This window comes from Ornithodoros turicata, chromosome 2 (genome assembly GCF_037126465.1).
Source record: "Ornithodoros turicata isolate Travis chromosome 2, ASM3712646v1, whole genome shotgun sequence".
Classification (NCBI taxonomy): domain Eukaryota; kingdom Metazoa; phylum Arthropoda; class Arachnida; order Ixodida; family Argasidae; genus Ornithodoros; species Ornithodoros turicata.
This window is the reverse complement of record NC_088202.1, coordinates 28,187,786-28,208,696: the sequence shown is the minus strand read 5'-3', so window position 1 is coordinate 28,208,696 and position 20,911 is coordinate 28,187,786. Positions and strand designations below refer to the sequence as shown.

Sequence of the window (20,911 nt, the reverse complement as noted above, 5' to 3'; positions counted from 1 at the left end):
CATGGACACGGATGAGTTCGCCACCCTTGGTATACACACTTGAAATGGCACTCGAAATGAAACACATATATACAGGAATACACTCTGCAAACTCGTGTATTAATTCAAGTGATTATTAAGGCATTCATTGAGTTAATTCATTCATGACTTAGTAGCAGCATCACTACATGGGCATACCATCATGGGTTGCAAAGAGTGACACCAGACGGCAGTCGTCTTGTCTCCATGGCAGCAGAGCGAAAAAGGAAAAGTGACAGCAAGGGGGAAAATGCAAGGACATGCTGCCAAGAAAAAAAGAGGACAGGCATGAAGCAATACAGGTTAAAGAAACAACTCTGTTTAATAATGGGGAATGGGAGTTTTATCACGAGGGTGATACTCTACCCCATTGCTGTTGGTGAATATGTTCCTTCACAATAAGGATTGAAGTTCTATGTTGTCTGAAAAGGCGAGAGAGCTTTGAGGGCTGAGCATTGGGGGCTGGATTTGGCGATGGACCAAGGAATCCTGATAGAGAGACGGCGAGAGTCCAGCTGATTACGACCCCCAAAACTGTGGTTCGGGATGGTTAGTAGCGCGGGCAATGAAGAAGAATGTGCTCAACATCTTCTAGATCACCGCTGTGACAGTATCTTGGAGACTCTACTTGTGTGTTGCGGTAACGCGATTGAGTTGTAAAAGTTACATGGACTCGATGAATTAATGTAGCATCTTCTCAGCATAGATGTGTGGATAATGGCTAAAGCCGGCTAGGGTCTAAGATAGGAGATAGGCTAGAGGTTAGTATGAAGAGTGCATGTCAAAAACAAGTAATAAACTGCTAATCGCGAACATTCAGGCCAGACAAATGGCAAAGATACGTAGCTAAGGTGCAACGTCTATGCACTATACTAATCGGGTAGCGCAGAAGAGAACTACGCCACTAATCATTAACATGCACGGCATAAAGCACAATGGCGAACACAAGAGGTAGTACCCTGCTAATCTTGAGCATGCACGGGAATGCAGATATCAAAATGCATTGCTAATCAAGGGTAAGGTACCACAACAAAGGCAACGCAATCAAAAATCTAGCAAGACTCCACAAGGAATTATAATGGGCCATCAGAATATTTGGATTTGCAAGCCAAATAGACAGCGCATAAGCAATTCCTAGTGGTTCAACAGGACTCTTAGCGGCCCAACAATTGCTGTCCAACAGTCTGTTAGGTGGGAATATTGGCCACACAAGAAAGCCTGATAGTACGGCAGGGCCCCTTGCAGGCCGACAAAGGGTACCTAACAGTCCATGAAGTGGGCTTAGTAGCAAAATTTTCGTCATCATTAACTTGTGGCGAAGTTTTCATAAAGTCTCAGTATCTATCTACGACCCACGGTAAAGCTTCCGTGGACTGACGTCGACTGCTTATTCAATTGACTTGAATCTCCGTTATGGGTGATTTCGATGCTCATCTTAATGCCTTGGGAAGCCATAGGACGGACGGCCGGGGACGGAGGTTGATGAAAGCAATGGAGCAATGCTCACTGTGCCTACTTAACAACCAATAGCCAACTTATATGCCATCACCAACGTCACTCGATTTACTGGATCCTTCGTGGTGCTCAGCAGACATAATTAGCCACTTGTCGTGGCAGAGAGCCCATCTCACGTCATGCACTGTAACGTTCTTCGTCGTGTTTCATCGGTCCTCTAGGTGAACGCGATTATAGCTATTATAATTGCGTATAGCCACCATGATACCACTAGAGGATCATCAGCTCAATGTGCAAAACACACGCTGCTCACACTCCGCAAGTTTTATTCTTACGCAGGCTTACGCTTCTCGCCCAGCACACGGCGAAAAGGCTTCATCCCTGCTTCAATTTCGCACGCAGGCGCACCTGTGCTTCTGATGCACATGTTGATTTGAAAAGGATGCTCGTGCCACCAAGCGCGCGGCACAAAGCAGCTTGGAAACTTTGAGCTTTGAGGTACACTGCTCTGTCGTCCGCTTGTGTCATGGTTTACCCCGGCTGACGCTGCTGCTGCACACACCGGGAATGTTGATGTTCTTCTACATCCGCCTCTGGCCGTGTCGTAGTGCTCTAACACGCTGTAAGTTCCCATGCCCTTGCGTGCCACAGGATCCCAATGAAGGTCCCGGAAATATTTTTTTAAAATCTTACTCGAAGTCCAGTCCGCTCGCTCCTGCCTTGTGTTCTGTTTGCCTTGATTGGGTAAGTATTCGTTTGTTCGTGTTCATTTCTTGTGTGTTTTCTTACTGCAGCCTCACAATGTGAGGCCTGTAAAGTGTATACCGTCGGCGGTTGAGCCGCCTCTGACTTATGGCTAGCCGGCCTTTAGCGTTCTCTGTGACACTGCCTCCAGGCGTGTCGCGGGTAGATTTCCTCCTTCCACTAGTGAAGACGGTAGGAAAAGTTGCGAAGAGCATGCGTCACATTGGAGGTGGGGCATGTGACTTGATAGTGAAGTCAAGGGCTGCTGCTGAAAAGCTGAAAGCCCTTGGTTCACTTACAGTGAAGGGCAGCGTGATTGAGTTGGTCTCGCTCGAATCCAACTTGGTCACGGTGACGGTTATTTCGGTACCGGACCCCATTCCCGATACCGCGGTAGAGACTGCACTCACGGGATATGGGCCAGTCACCAAGGTGAGCCGTGAGACATTCCTTCAGAAGGAATTGGAAGGAATCGAAACAGGGAATCGTCGTGTTCTTATGGAAATGCGATCCCCTGTTCCGAATTTCATCAGCGTACGCGGTAAGCGCTTGACCATCAATTATGATGGCCTAAAGCGCGTGTGCATGCGTTGCAACGCGGAAGGTCACTTTAAGAAGGACTGTGTGGCCCCGCTTTGTACCCGCTGTGGTGAGGTTGGACATGAGTGTTGCGATGCCTTGTGTAGGCGTTGCGGTGGAGACCACGCCGTGTCCGAGTGTTCGGCCGCGACGTGGGCTTCCCGTGTTGGGACTGGTCGAGTGCCACCGAAAGCGCCCGTTGTGCCGGCTGTGCAAGCTGCGCAGGCTGCCAGTGCGGACACCCCAACCGTAGTTGTGTCAGATGAACATCCCGTTCTAGAAGCTGTTAGTGTGGCGGCTGGAAATGAACGTGGTGTTGGTGACCCTGACACAGTCGTGGCGTCTCCCGACAATGCTTCTCCCAGTGGTGAGGTCATTGTCAAGGGAGCTGCTGTAGCTCATACTGAGGCAGTAGTCGCAGTTAGTGACGGGGATGCTGGTGGTGATACTGGAGTTGGGGGTGATGGGGACAGTGTAGCGTCTTCTAGCTCCGACAGGTTAGTTATTGACCTAGAGTTAGATGAGGAAGGTGCAGTTGCTGACGCGATGGACTTCATCGAATCTGCTGCGAAACGGAAGCGCCAAGCATCCGAGGGGTCTGCAGTGCGAGATTCCTAACTATCGTTTTCGCGTCCTCAATTTTTCTCTTAATGTCCCTGTTCAGTCTTGCCACACTAAATGTACGTGGGTTCAGCAGGGAGGTGAAGCAGTTAGAAGTTATCGACTGGGCAAGGTCTGCTCGCGTAGACATCCTTCTCCTGCAAGAAACTGGGTCCCTATCCGGTCGGGCTATAAAGTCTTTAGAGGTTTCACATGGGCTCAAAGCGTTCTTTAGCTGTGGTTCGCCCCACAGAGCTGGCGTGGGGATTTTAGTTTTTCAGTCGTTTCGGGGATCTATCAGGTGGTTTGACACGGACACTGAGGGAAGGGTGGTGGCTGTCGAGCTGGAACATGAGAGTAGAACACTGCGTGTTGTCAATGTTTACGCCCCCGTGCGCCGCGGTGAGCGCTCGGATTTTTTTCGCAGAATTGACACTTTTTTTTATGGAAATCAGAACTTAATTTTTGCAGGTGATTTTAACAGTACGATAGACCGCCAGCACGGCCGGCAGGCGAACAGAGAGCTGGAGCGCCTGGTGAACTCGATTGGTTTAATTGATACTTGGTCCCACGTGCATGGTAACGCATATGAGTTCACCTGGGTTAACACACGTGGCTATCACAGCCGACTAGACAGATTTTATGTCTCGCCAGGTTTGGCAGACTTCATCTCTAGTTGTGCGACCCGACCTGCTGGGGATCTTACAGATCATCGCGGCGTTCTTTTGTCCCTATCTGGCCTGCTAAATTTTCGATCTGGTTGTTGTTTTTGGCGGCTGAACGTGTCCTTGCTCGAGGATCCCGAAATTAGAAGTGATATGCAAGATTGGCTATCGGAACAGTGTTCCGCACCCGATTTTGGGCCAGATCACTGGGAGGCTTTGAAGCAGGGAGCAACACACCGTCTTCGGTCTTGGGGGAGACAGCGTGCGCGTGAACGTCGGCAGTGTAGAGATGCACTCAGGCAGGTATTAGCTATTCTTCGCCACCCTGGCTGTCGCAGCCATGATACTGCCTCTGAGATAGAGGATGTGCAAAGGCGCCTTGCGCCTCTTCGTATGCACTCTTGGCGCAAGTTCGTAGCGCAAAGAAACGTCGAGCGCTGGTGTCGGGAAGCTTATTGCTCCCGCATGTTATTGCGGCGTTATGTGGCAGGAAATCCGGGCTCGAGTATATCCGAGCTCAGGTCAGCTGACGGCTCACTTCCAACCGAGCCTGATGACATTCAAGCAGCGATGCGTGAGCATTGCGCGGCCCTTTACGAGGAGTCATCACCCGACGAGCCCGTTATCAGCCGAGAGTGCCCACTGCCGGAGGAAAAGATAGAGCATGTAGGCTCAGGGCCGCTCACGCAACAAGAGATTCTAGCAGCTGTCTCCTCAATGCCGAACGGAAAGTGTCCCGGCGTTGATGGCCTCCCAGTTGAGTTCTACAAACGTTTCTGGCGGGTAATTGGTAACTCATTGACTCGGGTATTTAATCTATGCTTGTCCAGAGGAATGCTATGTTCTAGCATGCAGAGTGGAGTTGTTGTCCTCTTGTGCAAGGACCCGTCCAGAAAACGAGATCCGGATGCATACCGGCCTATCACTCTATTGGCATGCGACTACAAAATCTTAGCCAAGGCACTTCTTTTGCGTGTTTCGCCGCACTTAGAAAAGGTGCTACACCCGTGCCAGGCGTGTTCAGTCCCTGGCAGGTCGTCAGACCTCCACAGGATTGCGCTACGTGATGCCATCCATTGGATAATGTGTTCACGCAGAGCAGCAGTGGTGGCTTCCTTCGATCAGTCGAAGGCATTCGATCGTGTGCGCCACATGTACTTGTTTTCAACACTGAGGGCATATGGTTTCGCCGATGGTTGGGTGCGCTTCGTTGAGGTGCTATACAAAGGCGCAAAAAGTGTCGTTTCCGTAGCTGGTGGTCTATCGTCTTCGTTTGACGTTACGTGTGGTGTCCGACAAGGATGCCCTCTCTCCCACGCCTTGTATACCATTGCCATCAACCCTCTCCTCGGGAGGCTGTGTTCTCTCTCAGTTATCCTAAGGCTGCCTAATAGATGCCCACCGCCTGTGTTTGCGTACGCTGATGGTGTCTCCGTCATACTACCGCGCGAGAGTTCCCTAGAGCCAGTGTTGAAAGCGTTCGAAGACTACGGTACAGTTTCTGGGGCAAGATTGAATAGGTCCAAAAGTGTCGCTCTTTTTTTAAATGTTCAGCCAACCTGTGCTGCACCATTTCAAGTTCCTGTAAGACCTCAGGTTAAAATCCTGGGAGTTGTTTTTGACAGTGCAGGGGTCTCAGCTGTCAACTGGCCTCGAGTATTCAGCCGCTGTAGTGCTGTTCTGCGAGAACTTAACTTTGTTGAATTGCCGATCACATTCCGGGCACGGCTGTTAGCAGCATGGCATTACAGTCGCTTGTGGTTTTTAGCGGCTATTTCATCCCCGCCAGCGATAATACAAGCAGCTATCACACGACACGCGTTCCGCTTCCTGTGGGGCGGATCCGTTGAATGGGTCTGTAGGTCTCAACTCCACGGAAGCCGTGATCTGGGTGGCTTGGGAGTACCGGCTGTGCCAGAAAGGTGCTTGGCGCTTCAATCGCGTATTCTCTTTGAGGCGCTCCGTGTATCAGAGCACCCGGCTTGCGCATTAGTGCAGTATTTTCTAGGATACGCCACCAGGTGGTTCCTCGAAAGTCCCGAGCTTCGCCCCAGAGCGGAAGTACTCCCTCCTTATTTGTGTGCTTGTGTTGCTGTCGTGCGGCGCTTGCGTGTCGAATGCCCAGATGAAGACATTTCCTTGTGGAGCGTCCGTGATTTCTACGCCGCCTACAGGCAAATGCGACCGGGTCCCGCAAGGATAGCAGTGCCAACGAAATTCGCCTGGCGGCGTATCACTGCTGGCTGGCTTGATGCACGGCGCGCTAGTCTCCAGTGGAAGCTGGCCCATGGTGTCCTCCCACTGTGTGAACGTTTGCACCGTTTTCGGATATGTCGGACGGACGGTTGTCCGTCTTGTGGCATGTCTGAGACAGCAGAACATTGTTTTTTGCGATGCCATATTCCACTTTTACTATGGAGTAGGGCGGCGCAAATATTTGGGCTCCCAGCAGTTGATTGGGCCACCGTAAGGTACCTGGAGCCGTTGCCGGTCGCACGCGCAGAGCGAAAGCAACTAGCATTGCTGATTTCGGAAATTAACTTCTAAATTTGGATTCGCCGATCCCGGTTGTCTTTTGGTGGCCCAGTTGTTGGGAGCATGGCTATTTTTCAGGCAGTGAGAGCCGGGCTGCGTGCACATATTACCCGTGAGCAGTCATTACTTGGGTCTGTGGAGTGCTGTCGCCGCTGGCTTACAGCGACTCGGCTCTTTGATTATGATCAAAGTGAGTGGCATATCAAGTTCTAGTAAGCCCACTAGGACTGTACTGCTCCCCCGTAGCGACTCTTCCGGAGTTTCAGGATTATTCGCAGGGTATGGCACGTACAAAAAGCAATCTCCCTTTGGAGCGTTGTTATCTGGTATGTAAGATAGAGTTTGTGTAAAAGAGGCTACCTCCATAGGTAGTTATCTTGCTTGATGACAATACACACCAATGAAGGTTTCTGAGGCGGTTGCTGTTTTGTGGTCTATTTTTGAACCCTGATGTGGGCAAGCTAACGCTTGTCCCATCGTACAGTTGCCGATACAAGGCTTCTGAGGGATCTCAGGCGTTGCTGTTTTGTGGTCTATTTTTGAACCGTGATGTGGGCAAGCTAACGCTTGTCCCATCCTACAGTTGGCGATACAAGGTTTCTGAGGGGTCTAAGGCGGTTGCTGTTTTGTGGTCTATTTTTGAACCGTGATGTGGGCAAGCTAACGATTGTCCCATCCTGCAGTTGGCGATACAAGGTCTAAGTTCCCATAAGCCCCTGCGTGCCACAGGTGGCGCTTGCGATTCCAATGAAGGCTTCTGAGGGATCTCAGGCGGTTGTTGTTTTGTGGTCTATTTTTGAACCGTGATGTGGGCAAGCTAACGCTTGTCCCATCCTACAGTTGGCGGTACAAGGTCTACTGTCCATCACCTACGGTTGGCAATACAAGGTCTATTCTGAAAGACAAGGAAAAAGCTTTTCAATAAATCTGCGCTTCATGGCCATCAAGAGCCCATCAGGATGTTCTGATGGGGTGTGGTGCCCTGGAAGACTCCATCGGGACTTCCTGAACGAGGAATATAGTTCCATCAGGACCCACCAAGGGGTGTTGATGGGACCATCAACATGCCCTAATGGCCATCAAGTGGCCATCAGGTACCATCAAAAATTTCTGATGGAAAATTAGGCATCTTTCCAATGGGTATATTTGCACGACAGAGTGCCGCTCTCACCCACTACTGGACTAATCACTTTCACGTACCGGAGACTCTTCCGTGCAGGCCTCCAAACATCTGTGCACACCTGTATATCCCCAGAGGCCCTCTCGCAAGCCATTCGTTGCGCCATTCAGAACACGGTGGTCCTGTCTAAAAGGGTAACAGGTCACGTCGGTCATTCTCCAGCAATTAACAACCTCAGTGTATTACCTCGCAGAGCAGAAAGAACGGTTTGTCGAACAGGGCAACTTCTTGACATTGTGGCATAGCGCCGGGTGAGAGCTAATGTTTCATGAGGGCTGTGGAAAGACCGGAAACACCCAACCACAAAGATCTGGAGGACAACTCCAGCTCTGTAGAATGCACCCTCACAAAGGAATCCTCTCGCGGCATTGGCTATCGTTACGGGTGTAGATAAAAACACGCTTGAGACAGAGTTCTCCGTCGTACTAACGACACACTGCCTTGACGACTGCGGTGCACAGCAGTTTTGTCGACAGCTTGACGGCCGAAATTCACTAAGACTGGCCCAATCCACCGGAGGTTATGGGTCGCGATTTCACTCTAATCGAGCTAAAAATGGTGTTGAAACTTGTGAATGTGGGTGCATCCCACCCAGGCAGCACAGGCCGACGGCCCACTGCCGGTACGTCAACGGTGACAGATCCGACCGCGTCGTCCCCCCGCGATGGACCGGCATACGGTTTGCAACACGGGGATGTGAATGGTCCGTTCACGGCAGCCAGTATCGCGCCCCAATGCCGTCCCTACATGCAGCCAATGCATCTTTACGGGTGCCTTCTGTCGATACGCGAGTGACAATTTGCGCTCTTTTTAACAATGAAAACAACGTCATTGTAGTTAAACACTTTATTGCTTTCAAATTCAATAAACTTTATTGCACTTAGTCATCAGCTGGGTTCTAAATGGCATCACTTCATCAGCAATGAAAAAAAAAAGGTTTGTAAGGTTGTAATGGTTGTTTATAAAGAAAGCATACAACTTCATTAAATATCCGCTTAACAGAGATCATATGAAACATGTATAACAAACCAGTACAGCACATGTAACACGACTCATTGTGCTATCTTTATCAGAACAAAAATATTTATGCACAACTGTTTACTGAAGGCTGTCACACATACAATAATTTGAGAACCAGTATGGCAGAAGTAAACAACAAAATTATAAAACACTGAAGCTTTCCTTTAATGGTTACAAGCTTTCATACAGTGGACTGCGTTTCGTCAGGTAGCTGATGAAATGCAGTCCACTGCATGAAAGCTTGTAATCATTAAAGGAAAGCTTCAGTGTTTTATAATTTTGTTCTTACTTCTGGCAAGTGGACCTTGACCCAACCCTCTACATTCTTCAACCAGTTTGGTAGTGAGAATGAATAAAATATTTCTACACCTCTCAAATCATCAAAACTTAAAGGCTGATTTGCCATTAGTAACATTATCTGGCACATGTAATGAAAGCATCCACATTCTTGTGAAAAAAAGCTGAACGTATGAACACAGGGCAAAACTATGACCCTAACAATATTTCTGGCCTGTCGTCATGTTTGTCCTTCACTTGCCACATGCTGTAAGCAACACAGGAGGAGCCAGGCAATGCCACCACTGATTTAACGAAGCATTTGGTGTCGGCGGGCTTCTCTGCCACCCTCTCTGTCACCAGCACCCGCAAGGTATCTGCCAATTCTGTAGCACACTTCGTGTTCGGTAACGTCCTTGTACCTTGCCAACAATACTTCTGGAAGGAAGAAGCCAACAGTTAACCTAGTTTTATGAACGTTGTATGATATGTACAGGTGACCTCACCAACAACGGATGAGCAGAGAGCAAGGGATGAAAAATCTTTCTTGGAGTGCGCTCCTTTCAGGCTATACTGCAGCGCGACGGAATTGCGGATGAGTCGATTCATGGTAATCCTCACACTCTCCTGGAGACTGTTGCCCCCCAAGCGTGATATCATAGCAACCTGCAAGATAAAAAAAGAACATAAATGCATAGCAAGTTTAATGCTGAAGTGAACACTAACCAGCCTCCCCTTTATGTTTGTGTCAGACAGTTTAGTGCTGAAATCTTTAAGTTCGTCGTCAGATCCTAGAGAAAAACGTGGCAGTTCAACAGCCAAAAACGCTTTCTCTTGTGACATCGCATTGCTCATCTCTTCGATTTTTCTCCCCAAGCACTTCACAGACATTTTCAGGTCCACAAGCAGTGTGTAGATAGACCGTTCAAAACCTACATGAAAAGATTTGAAGACTGATGCAATAGGATAAAAAGCAAGGCCAACAAGAGAGTCATCTGATAGTTTGCAAGGTACAGCGGGGTGGCAGGAACAATTGATGACCAATACGGATACCTGTTTTATTTGTGTCAGAAATTGGTGATGGACTTTGGTGGGAACCTGTTGGAGCATGAAAATTCAGTTATCATGTATCAATCAGAGCTGACTGAGTTTACTGCTGACAGAGCGACGAATCAAATGTACCGTTCTGACGACAGTGAAGAGAGACTTGAGAATCACGAAATGGAATCTGGCTGACATTGTTCTCTACATAGCCTATAATAGTCCAATGCAAAAGATGGCAAATCAGTGGAGTACACACGGTGTTTATTTATTTGTTACTGAATTTTTATTTAAAAAACTATCAGAGCAAAATAGGTGCCATTGTAGTAGGTGGGTTATGTGGTCAGGCAAATGTCCTGTGGTGCAGCGTCTACATGTTCTGAGCAACTAATTATCTAAAATTCGTTAATCTTTCTAGAAAGAGCGAGATAGCAGAATTGGAGCCAGTCATTATTCAAATCCATCATCCTTATTAAACACCCTGGGAAGTGAAGGTACTTTGAGATATCAATTGCGACAAGAGCGACAGCCAATCCGTGTGAGACGGTCACGTGCTTTGGAGCGATAGAGCTGACTGGAGTAGGTGCTAACCTGTTGACATAACTCTGCATTTTGGGCCTCGAAACACACATGTCACCTGATAAGCCGAGAGTTCAGCCACAGCTATGAACTCACGTGAAGGTCGATATGTTGTACTGGTGAACTCAATCATGCCGCATATTAGCGCAGTCACCAGATAACATCACACCTGCTCTCTTTACAAGTGTGATGTTATCCGGTGAGCAGAGCCGTCACGAGGCAACTTTGTGCCCGGGCCAGGGCAAATCTGGACCCGCCCCCCCCCCCCCCCCCCCCCCCGTCGCCGCCAGAACCTCTGTAAACAAAGAAAAGAAAACGTTTATTTGCACTGCCTAGAAATGCCTCGTAAATTCAATTCTCCTCATTCCCACTTTATACTGTCTAACTAACCTGTCAGGGCCTGCCGTTTGGCGCCCCCATCGCACCCTCATCGCTACAGCTCTGCCGGTGAGTGCTCTAACGTGCAGCATGATGGAGCTCGCTTATACACAGTGTCGACCTTCACGTGAGTTCGTAACCGTGGCTGAACTCACGCATTACCAGATGACTGTGATCGTGAGTTTAGACACCCGAAATGCCGAGCTATGCCTGTAGACCAGATAGGCCGCTATCGGACTCAGCAAAGATGAGGGTCATGTCTTTTCTGCACTCGAAAAGCGCATAGTTCCAGCTCATTTGAATCATGAAATTTCACAATTTATATCTCAAAGCACGTTCACTTTGCAGGGCGCTTAATCAGGACTACAGGTTTGAATAATGACTAGCTCCAATTTTGCTGTCTCGCATATCCCAGACAACATGCAATTTTTTAAATAAAAATTCTGTAGCGAATAAGAAAGAACTACCCTGTATATATTGTAGACAGTCTAGAAACTCCAGACATACTATAGTAACCACCAACATAATGCTCGACCTGTCTGGTGTTGGAGGAGAAGTTGTCGAGCTAACCCTAAGCTAGTAATAAAAACGAGAAAGAACATACCAGAGTCGAACTCTTGCAAGAAATAGTTATCTTGGTAAGACAAGTTAACAGGGCTATGGCCTAAGTGTGGGCTGAACCCTGAAATGAAATGAACCATGAAATGAAAATGAAGCTCCAGAAATCAGAAGGTACACAATATGAAACGCATTATCTATAGTTGCCCAGGGTTGTAAGGCTATCCTAAGATGAACTTCTGCACAAAAATGGTTTGCCCTCAAAGAGGTCCTGCATGATATGACGAAATATCTAAAAATGTGGTAAATTTGTTCCCCTAAAGTTACTCCTGAAAGCCTACCTGCACGGCACTCAGTCACCGTTGCAGAACACAAAATATTAGCTGACTTCAGTATCTGAAATAAGATTCTATTTCTGCTACGGTCATGATATTATTCCTTAATAACAGCTGCATACCTAGCCAGCTCCTGTGTATGATTAGCAGCCAATGGCCCATTGCACATTCACCAGATCAGAGGCACCTCCAACGCTTTCGGACGTGTGTTGGTGCAGTTACCAGTGAAGCCTCCCCAGGACCCACATTTCCCACAAGCCAACTTAGCGCCAAGTGCAGGCAAGCTGACTGATCCGCAAAACAAGATTCATGAGCTGGACACACAGAAGCCTAATACTCATGCGAATCACTAAATTCAATCCTAGCGCTGCTAACTTTTCAGGATTTTATCATAAAGCTGTCAGTGTGTTTCGACCTCTGCAGAGCTCCTTGAAATTACATGGGGTCAATTCGAAATGGCAGACTCACACTCACAACACTGGGCCAGCATCAAACCTCTGAGACATACATCGAGTGCAACTTCATTTGTCATTTCACAATGGTTTACTTTCGAGGTATGTGTACTTAGTATTTTGAGCTGTAGCGTTTAGCCATACAAGTGCTTGCTCTATCAGTAACTCTTGTGAACCTGTCAAACTGGACACACACAAAGACATTGTGATTATAAAGGGATGCTAGGAAGGAAATTAACTTACTGTTGTTAAACTGGGGTACAGGTTGTGACAGCCCAGTCGGACTTGTAGGTGGCAATGACTGAGCTGAAAGGTCTTGACGAAAGCCTGCAAAATCCGCAAACATGCGACCATTGCTGTAGTGGTGAAGCATAAAATTATCCAGACTCAAACAGACATACGTTTCTTCGGTAGGCGCACAGCACCCTCCACGCAGCGCTCTGGATGTGCAGTATTGCTCGTCGCACATTGTCTTGAGTCTGACAGCAAGATAACAAGATAGATTTTTCCTTCGCACAAGCCTATGATTACAGCCAACTCACCCAGGTTGGAAGTTCTTAAAGAGCTCGGGAGGCTTCGACTAATGTCTGAGATGATAGAAAATCCAGAGAATGGTTGTGAGATGCACAAATCTGAGGTAAGCAAATGACAACATACCCATTCGATTTTGGAGTTCACAGAATGGATTGTTGCCTTGGGCTGGATGGTTCAAAGTGAGATTACCAAGCATATTCTTAAAGGCTAAAGCGGAAATAACAAAATACAAGAACAAAACTGGACAGGAAGAGACCGGGACAACGGCCACAATACTGTTTCCTATCGCAAGATATTTTATAGTAGACGAAATGTTGCAGTAGTTCTCTAAATTAAAAGAAAAAAAAGAATCGTAGTTCGAAATTGTGTATTTAAAGCTGTTTTACCTTGTGCAGGAGGGGTGGTTATACTGGGGGATAGCCATGTAATGTCAGGTGCTGTAATGTGAACAAAAGCATAAGTCCAGCACAGTGCAATGGCCAGACAACACCAGTCATCTTTCACTCTACAATGCACGTACGACTTTTATCACTCGATGGCAACTGTCGTAGCACCAGAGGTGGCACAGGCAGAGCAAGTCCCAGATCGTCACTGCTCCTTTCCAATGTCCTGTTGTTTTGCATGTCACTAATACAAGCAGAGCACCAATGATACAGACAGAACCATGCAGTATAAAAATGAAGAATATTCAAGTAATTACTTCACCACTTGCCTGACTTCAGCAACGGAGATGTCCTCACTGTCAGACTCTGTCTCCACGTTTGATGTATACAGGGACTTCTCAAGCATTGCTACAGCTGCTGAATACGATGCTGGAAAAAGTATTTGCATATGTTTTTTTTCCACATGCTCAGCTGAGAATCACTCACATGCACGTCCAAGGACACGAACTGCGCTGCTCTTCCATCGTCCTGGGAGTTTGTATTTTTTCACCATGTCCTCTCTTTTGTAGTCTGGCATTGAAATACGCCACTTGCATTCACTCTGCTCTTCATTCACCCATGACATGGGAACAGCGCTGGTTTTCTCCTCCCCGAGGAATTCGATGACAAGCCATACTTTAGCACCTGAGTTCATGTCTGAGACTGGGGAAGCAGGTTACACTGCAAAAGACATGCAGCATATCTGTGATCTTCTGAACGGAACACGAATAATCGGTTTATCAGGCTACGAGTGACACCGATTTTTCTTTTTTTTTTTGCAAATGGGCAAACGGAACAAATGTGGTGGAATTAACAATACAGCAAGTGAATGCATGCACTCACATTAAAAGTAAGCACATTGGAGTCCACGCCACCTCATGCTTTCATGCACGGTGTCCATCTTTGAATCTCACTTTCTCACTTGAGTCTCACTTTCGCATCTACTTTCGGCTGTCACAAGCGGGACACATATAGTCAGTCTTAAGAGTTCCAAGCTGTGCATAACTGCTAGTGCATCAAGCAAGTTATGGAGCATTGTATTTTGTCGCTCAGATGCGAGGGTATCAATTTTTATCATTTACAGATTTTTTAAATAAAAAAGCTATGAGAATGGTACAGACGTCATTTTTTCAGTTGATTTATACAGCCAGGTAGGTAACTCTTGAAGAAAGTACGAAATACAAATGACTAATTACCCAAAAATCGTTAACGAACCCTTTAACAACAAGATTTCGAGGAGAAGCGAGATAGCAGAATAAGATACTACCCTCGTTGAAAGCCATTCCACATTTAAGAAATGCTGATGTGCATTAAAATATCCTTCCCCAAATTTTGATATGCAAATGTGCCAAAAATGCCGGCCTCAGGAGCACATCACCTTTGCTAACAAAGTTAGAAAGCGGTTTATCTGGTCAGCAGACCAGCAGCAACTTCATCTCCATTGCTCCAAATCGTATGGCCCTCTGACGTGAGGTAATCACTGCGCTCCCTGCGGTCCCGGTTTCGGTTTCCGCTCATTTACATATCAAGATTTGGGGATCGATATTTTAAAGCTCTTGCGTGTTTCAGGACTTTTAAACGTGGAATGGCTCGAGTGAGGATAGCCTATCATTCTGGTATCTCGCCTTTGGAAGAAATCTCCTCCTGTGGCTAATTAATGAATTCGAGGTAATTAATCTTCTTGTAGTTGCATATTTCTTGAAGAGGATATCTGCCCTGCAGTATGTCTCAACTGCAAAAAAGATGTGCTGTTCTCATTTTTTCTACAAGTGTGTACATGTTGCGGCACAGGTATTCAGAATGATGAAAATCAGCAACCAAACAGTACAGCTTGTAGGGGATATACTGCACACACCATGGACGACAACAACACATGTACAACTTTAGTGCTCCGAAATTTAGTTGTGTATTATGGGGGTGACAGTGTACCCAGTACCGTATGGAAGCCTCACACATTTAGCAGCAAAACTCCCTTTAGGCCATGTCTGCAGAGTGTTATCCAACTGTCCAGTTTTGAAAATCTGCAAACGTGCCCTAGTAGCACAAAACGTTTTGAAAACGTCGAAAAATGGTGGACAGAAAACTAGTTTTTCCTCTAGAAAACGTTTCGTTTTTGGTCTACGTAACGTTTTGTAACGTGGGATAACGTGACGCTCGTTTTTCTCTCAAAGACGTCATTGCAGACGTCTTGAAGACGTATGCAATACGTCTTGGAAACGTCTAATAAACGTTTCCAAGAATATTTAAATATAATGCCCTTTTTGTGCACTTTCTGTTCCCTCTTAGGATAGTAGCATGCATCAAGGAAGCATGCTACTGTCCTATAAGAGGCAATGCATCCAGGGATGGAGGACCCATTGTGAACAATACTCAGTGAGTTACCCGCTTTCACCCACTGAATACTATTGAAGATCGAACACTGTGTGATGTCTGCATCTTGCTGTTGACCCATGAATTTCTGTGTCTGGTTCGTCGCTTTTGTGTCCTACCATGAGCACCAATCTGTAAATGAAATGGAAATTATCCCAGCATCCATGACTAACGCCTTGTTGTTCATTTACAATACTGCTGCAATTAGGAGAGCAGGCCGAAGCACGCTATGATTGTAACGCAAGATGCAAGTTAGGTGCACATGAGGTGAATTGCCGTGACATCACATAACGTGTTTCACGTTATGTGATGTCACGGCAATTCACCTCATGGCATTCTACATTCTTCATGGCATGGCAACTGCCACACACCTAAACATGTTGACCACTCACTTGGGGCATATCTTTGGCCATCTGAGAATGACACAACAAAATAAGGCTAAATGTACTCCATGGAACAATTTATTGAACGCAGTGACCATGTACATGTAACTAGAAAATAGATGAAAATCCCACGAACTTTCCAGGCTCAGAAGAACGTTTCACTGTGCTCCCCAGATTGATCCGGTGCCAGTCACAATCTTCTACGGATCGTATCTCCCTAACTCCAATAGAATAAAAGAGAGACCACACGTGCAACCAGACCGCGTTGCAACACCAAAAAAGTCGCCAAAAATACCACAGAAGCCGGATGAGAAACGAGTTTACAACGAACGCATCAATCCTCCTAACCAGCGCTTTGCAATAGAGCTTGAACCAATCGCATCTCTGATCAGGGTTACTACAACCTACTGCACCCACCTTATTTTATTTGACGGGAATAGCAGGAAACGCAGGAACTTCGCAATCCTGGCCGTCCAGCGTTCGGCTGTGACCGAACACAAATGGCGGAATGGGCATCACCCGCACGATGACAGGCAGGGTCTGGGGTGAGGAAAGGAGGAAAGAGAAAAAAAAAGACGCGGGAAGGGTTGCCAGAGAGAAAGGGAGAACGGTTGGAGAAGAGAGGAGGAGGCAGTGAGCGGAGTACGGGAAGGTGAAGGAAGGCTGCGGCCGTCAGCTGTGATAGCGGTGTGCGCCTTGGATAGGGTGCGATCGGAAATGGTACACGACATAGAAATCATAAGGAAAGACGAAAAACTTTCATCCCTTGTCGCCTGTCCGTGGTACGAATTAACGTGTTCACCGGTGCTCAAGAAGATTCCTTCAAATGATATGTCGAAGAATCTGGTAACTGCCTAGGCTTCACATTTCTTAGAGTTCGACAAATATTGGACCTTTCGACAATTGCTACCAATCTTCAAGCAAGACAGCGTCAAGCGAACGCATGCGAGAAAAACATCTTGAAATTTCCGTCTTTAAAACCGGTGTCCAAATACGTCTTTTAGATGCGACACGAAACAGTTTTAGAAACGTCGTAAATTAGGATAGCTCTTATAGTGATATTACTAAGCTGTTTCTTAAACGTTATATCAACACGTCTTATAAACGTACTGCTAATTACGTCCTCCAAATGTCTCGATAACGTCTCGAACGTCTTCTATCCCAGTTTAACCAAAATAAAACGTTTTCTAGACTTTTTGTGCTACTAGGGTGAATATGGCAGTGGATGCAAGTAGAGATCTGACACACACACATGCTTGTACCCAGTGAAGTCTGCATGAACTTCATGCACCGTGACCACACTCCCATCAGTCAGCATGCAACAGGAGTCTGCATCTGAGGTAACCATCAGAGATGCAACACCACGTTTGCGTTTTTCATCTGCAGCCTCAGACACAACTGGCTTCAGTTCAGAGAGTCTTCTGCTTACTTGCGCCAGTGGCATATTTGGTGTGCGGACCAGTTTCTTCATTGCACCGAGATAGCTTTCGAACTTGAAAGCAGAGAAAGAATCGAGAGGTCCGTGAACCCTAGAGTCCGCGGCCAAATGGCACAACCCGTGTACATTATACACGAGGTTGCTCTTCCCATATATAGAACCGAAGTTTTGCACAAACAATGCCAGCAAGTTCGACGCGTACTCGTTGAATTCTAGATAAAGACTTGGGGAACAAAGGATAGAAATGGCCACATGCAGAAGCAAAAATGTTCATACATTCGTGTTTGCAAGACACGCTTCAGCACAGTTGGACCAATGTAGAGGATGAATGAACGGAACTCAACTGCCTTCCAATACTCAAGTTCATCAGTGGTTCGAGGCTGGCGTTGGAACTCCAGAGGCAATGAGCATTCTTTTAGGTAGTGATTTAGTTGCTGCTTCTGTTGTGCACTAATGCGAAATGGAAGCTTCCCAGATATCCATATGTGCAACAAGCGCCGCATCACACCTAAGCAGACCAGGTGCATGTAGTCCAATGCAAATGACACCACCATGTCAATCTGCAAAGTGCAAAACGGAGAAACAGAATGGTGGTGGTTTGCATCCCTCATCGCCCGAAATGACTGATCTGTTCGCAAAATGAAACCTGCGCACCCAGGGAAAATCACACGGCTGTCAACAAAGGCACCCTTCTTTGTGCAGCGATCGCAGGAGCTGTACCCAGTGTGCCCCTTGGTGCACTTAACGAATGATCGTGCTGGGACATCGCAGATCACAGCTTTTAACACCACACTGTGCACCTTTCCTTGTACAGTTATTCCACTTTCTTCTAACTGTTTCATTTCATCAAGAAACTTCTTCAGGTAGCTTTCAAGATCAGGTGGCTTTCCGGGACCATAATATATACTCACTGGGAAAGGCCTGCTATTTAAGGTATTGGTCACTGAACAAGTTATTGGCCAAAAGCTATATGGAGAGCTTCTGTAGAGAGGGATGCCGTCGATGTTAACCTGCAAGAAAACTGGCTGTCTGGATGCCACTTATGTTCAACACTCTTCCTAGCTTTTCGATTAAACCAAAATGAACAAAATTGTTGGTGACGGACGAGGTTCGAGCTGTTCCAAGGATTGTACGTGCATCTTTTGGAATGTCATGGCCAAGATCTCTGAGAAGTATCGCAATATCATTAACTGCAGCATGTGTTAAGCTGTGACGAAGGGCAAGGCCAGCAACTCGTTCCCTAAGGTCAGCAGAAGGAGTATCATGTGCACGATCTTCAGCCAATGCACCACTTAAATCATCGGGATCATCACTCGAAGATTCCAACACAGAGCACAACTCATCCTGTTGACTCATAAGATCGTTTGTTCTTGCAAGATCGCCCTGTGTTTGTTCTTGATCCGAATCATAGGTGCGATGCTGAAGCTCAATGCATGGTTCATTGTACACAGAGGACGGCTGCACTTCACACGGTTGACAAGAAGTGTTTGGCAAATGGTGAGCACTATTCGTGGCTGGAGAATCATGAGGTGATGGTACTGCAGTGCTCTCTGCATTATCGATAGCATCCATCAGAGCATCGACTTCTGTGCGCACAGCACGGTAGTGTGTCCACCGAGACATTCTAAATCGAACAACGTCCATGTTATAAACACTATTATTGCTAAACATGAGAGAACCGATGTTCTGTGGCTGGAACAACATAGAAGGGACAATCAGGCCTCAAGTTGCCTAAGAAATTAACGATGAAATATGAAAGTCACTGAAAAGGTTAGCCAGCTGTAGGGCTTTCGTCTTTAACTATTATTGCTCAGCAGGGTTGTCTGCTGGATCATTGACTCCATGCGTGAACAATTGACGCATTCGGTTGACCATACAGAAACCAAATCGCTGTCCACAATACTACATGAATGTGTATTTATAGCGTACCTTCAAGGGATTTTCTTTTCGGTGTCTTCAGTCTCAGTAGATGGCATTGAACACCAGAGCGTGGTACCTAAATCGAGAAAAAGTGAAATTAGTGTCGTTCGTTTCTTGACATGCCGCTATCTGTGCGCCACGGCAAACATTACAAGACAAGCGCGTTCTCCAGCGTTTGTAACGTAATAACAGTTACTATTATCTTGTATCTTAACGTAGCGCTTTCATAGACATAGACGACACCATAAAATGCGTGTGGTAGTGAACAATGCGACGTTGCTCACGTCGTTGTAGGAATTCCGAAACTATGGGTCAATTCCGAAACTATGTGACACTACACTGGCGATCGTTATAGGCCAACCGTCAATTCTACAGCGGTGTCATCACCACATAATGCTACATACGTATGTTTTTAAATGCTCTAAGCACTACTAGGGGCCCCCGAGACCCAAAAAACACTTACGTGTCGTCGGTGTCTCCAGACACACTTTGAAATCTTGCGGGCGAGATTTCCTCCAGTTGCAGACACACTGACTGGGCGACGGGGGCCACTGTCAGTGGAAGCAGGGACGGCAGGGCTGGCAGGGCCATCGACACAGAACCGAAACTACCGAAAATTCGTCTTGTTCAAATGCAAAACGAAAGATTCTATTTTGATTCTCGTTACAAAATGTATAGACTTTCGTCACTTATGCACTATTAAGTGAAGCTTTTCTGAAATATATTATCTTTTTATGTTGAGCTGTCTGTAGCGCGGTATGACGCCACCAGAGCTCCGCCGTAAGGTTCGCCGTCATGGCGCTGATCATTGTGCAATTGTGGTCACTGATCATGGCGCTGATCATTGAGTGTGTCTGATGTGTGTGGCGTTAGTTTATGACTGAGTGAAAATATGCGTATACGATGTGCTTCGTAACTTGCACCTGGCGATCACTGTATCCTGGCCAAGCACGAATTATATCAGACATCATGACATTATAACAGACAACTTGCAATTTGTGCAAGCATATGCTTCCACCAATTGCTAGTCGACAAATGTGAAGGCTATGTGTTGGTGTGTTTTGGTCTTTATAACCTCGAAATATTGTTTGAGCTCCATTGTCGAGCATCGGAACAGCAGCATGAATTCCAGGACGTGAAATCCAACGGAAAATAAAGGGGACACTTCTCTGTATTGGAAACAATCGTCACGCAAGTCAACGAGCAAAATGCACGTACGGGATCACAGATAAACCCAGAAACTGTGGTACATGGTGTGCGCTTCCGGTTCGTTTGCGACTGGAAATGGCGCAGGTAACTTGTGCGCAGTAATTTTCATATCGCAAGCAACCTCTGCGGTGGCTACTTTGGTAAACCACAACCATGCACCCTCAGTGCAGTTTCGTCTTTAACTTCCATTGTGCCCTATGAAAAACAACGTAGAAAGAAA

At 46.7% G+C, this 20,911-nt stretch overlaps 1 protein-coding gene across 1 annotated transcript; it reads right to left on the bottom strand.

Moving 5' to 3' along the window:
* Positions 1-9,182: 9,182 nt before the first annotated feature.
* LOC135384460 (uncharacterized) lies at positions 9,183-13,555 on the bottom strand. Its single transcript, XM_064613661.1, has 12 exons — positions 13,470-13,555; positions 13,336-13,386; positions 13,073-13,114; positions 12,958-13,002; positions 12,817-12,894; positions 12,659-12,742; positions 11,675-11,752; positions 10,255-10,326; positions 10,126-10,170; positions 9,799-10,004; positions 9,579-9,738; positions 9,183-9,510 (listed from the first exon to the last, which is right to left on the bottom strand). The coding sequence occupies exons 3-12, from the start codon at positions 13,074-13,076 to the stop codon at positions 9,383-9,385; spliced, it is 900 nt and encodes a 299-aa protein (XP_064469731.1). The 5' UTR covers positions 13,077-13,114; positions 13,336-13,386; positions 13,470-13,555; the 3' UTR covers positions 9,183-9,382.
* Between the last annotated feature and the right edge of the window lie 7,356 nt (positions 13,556-20,911).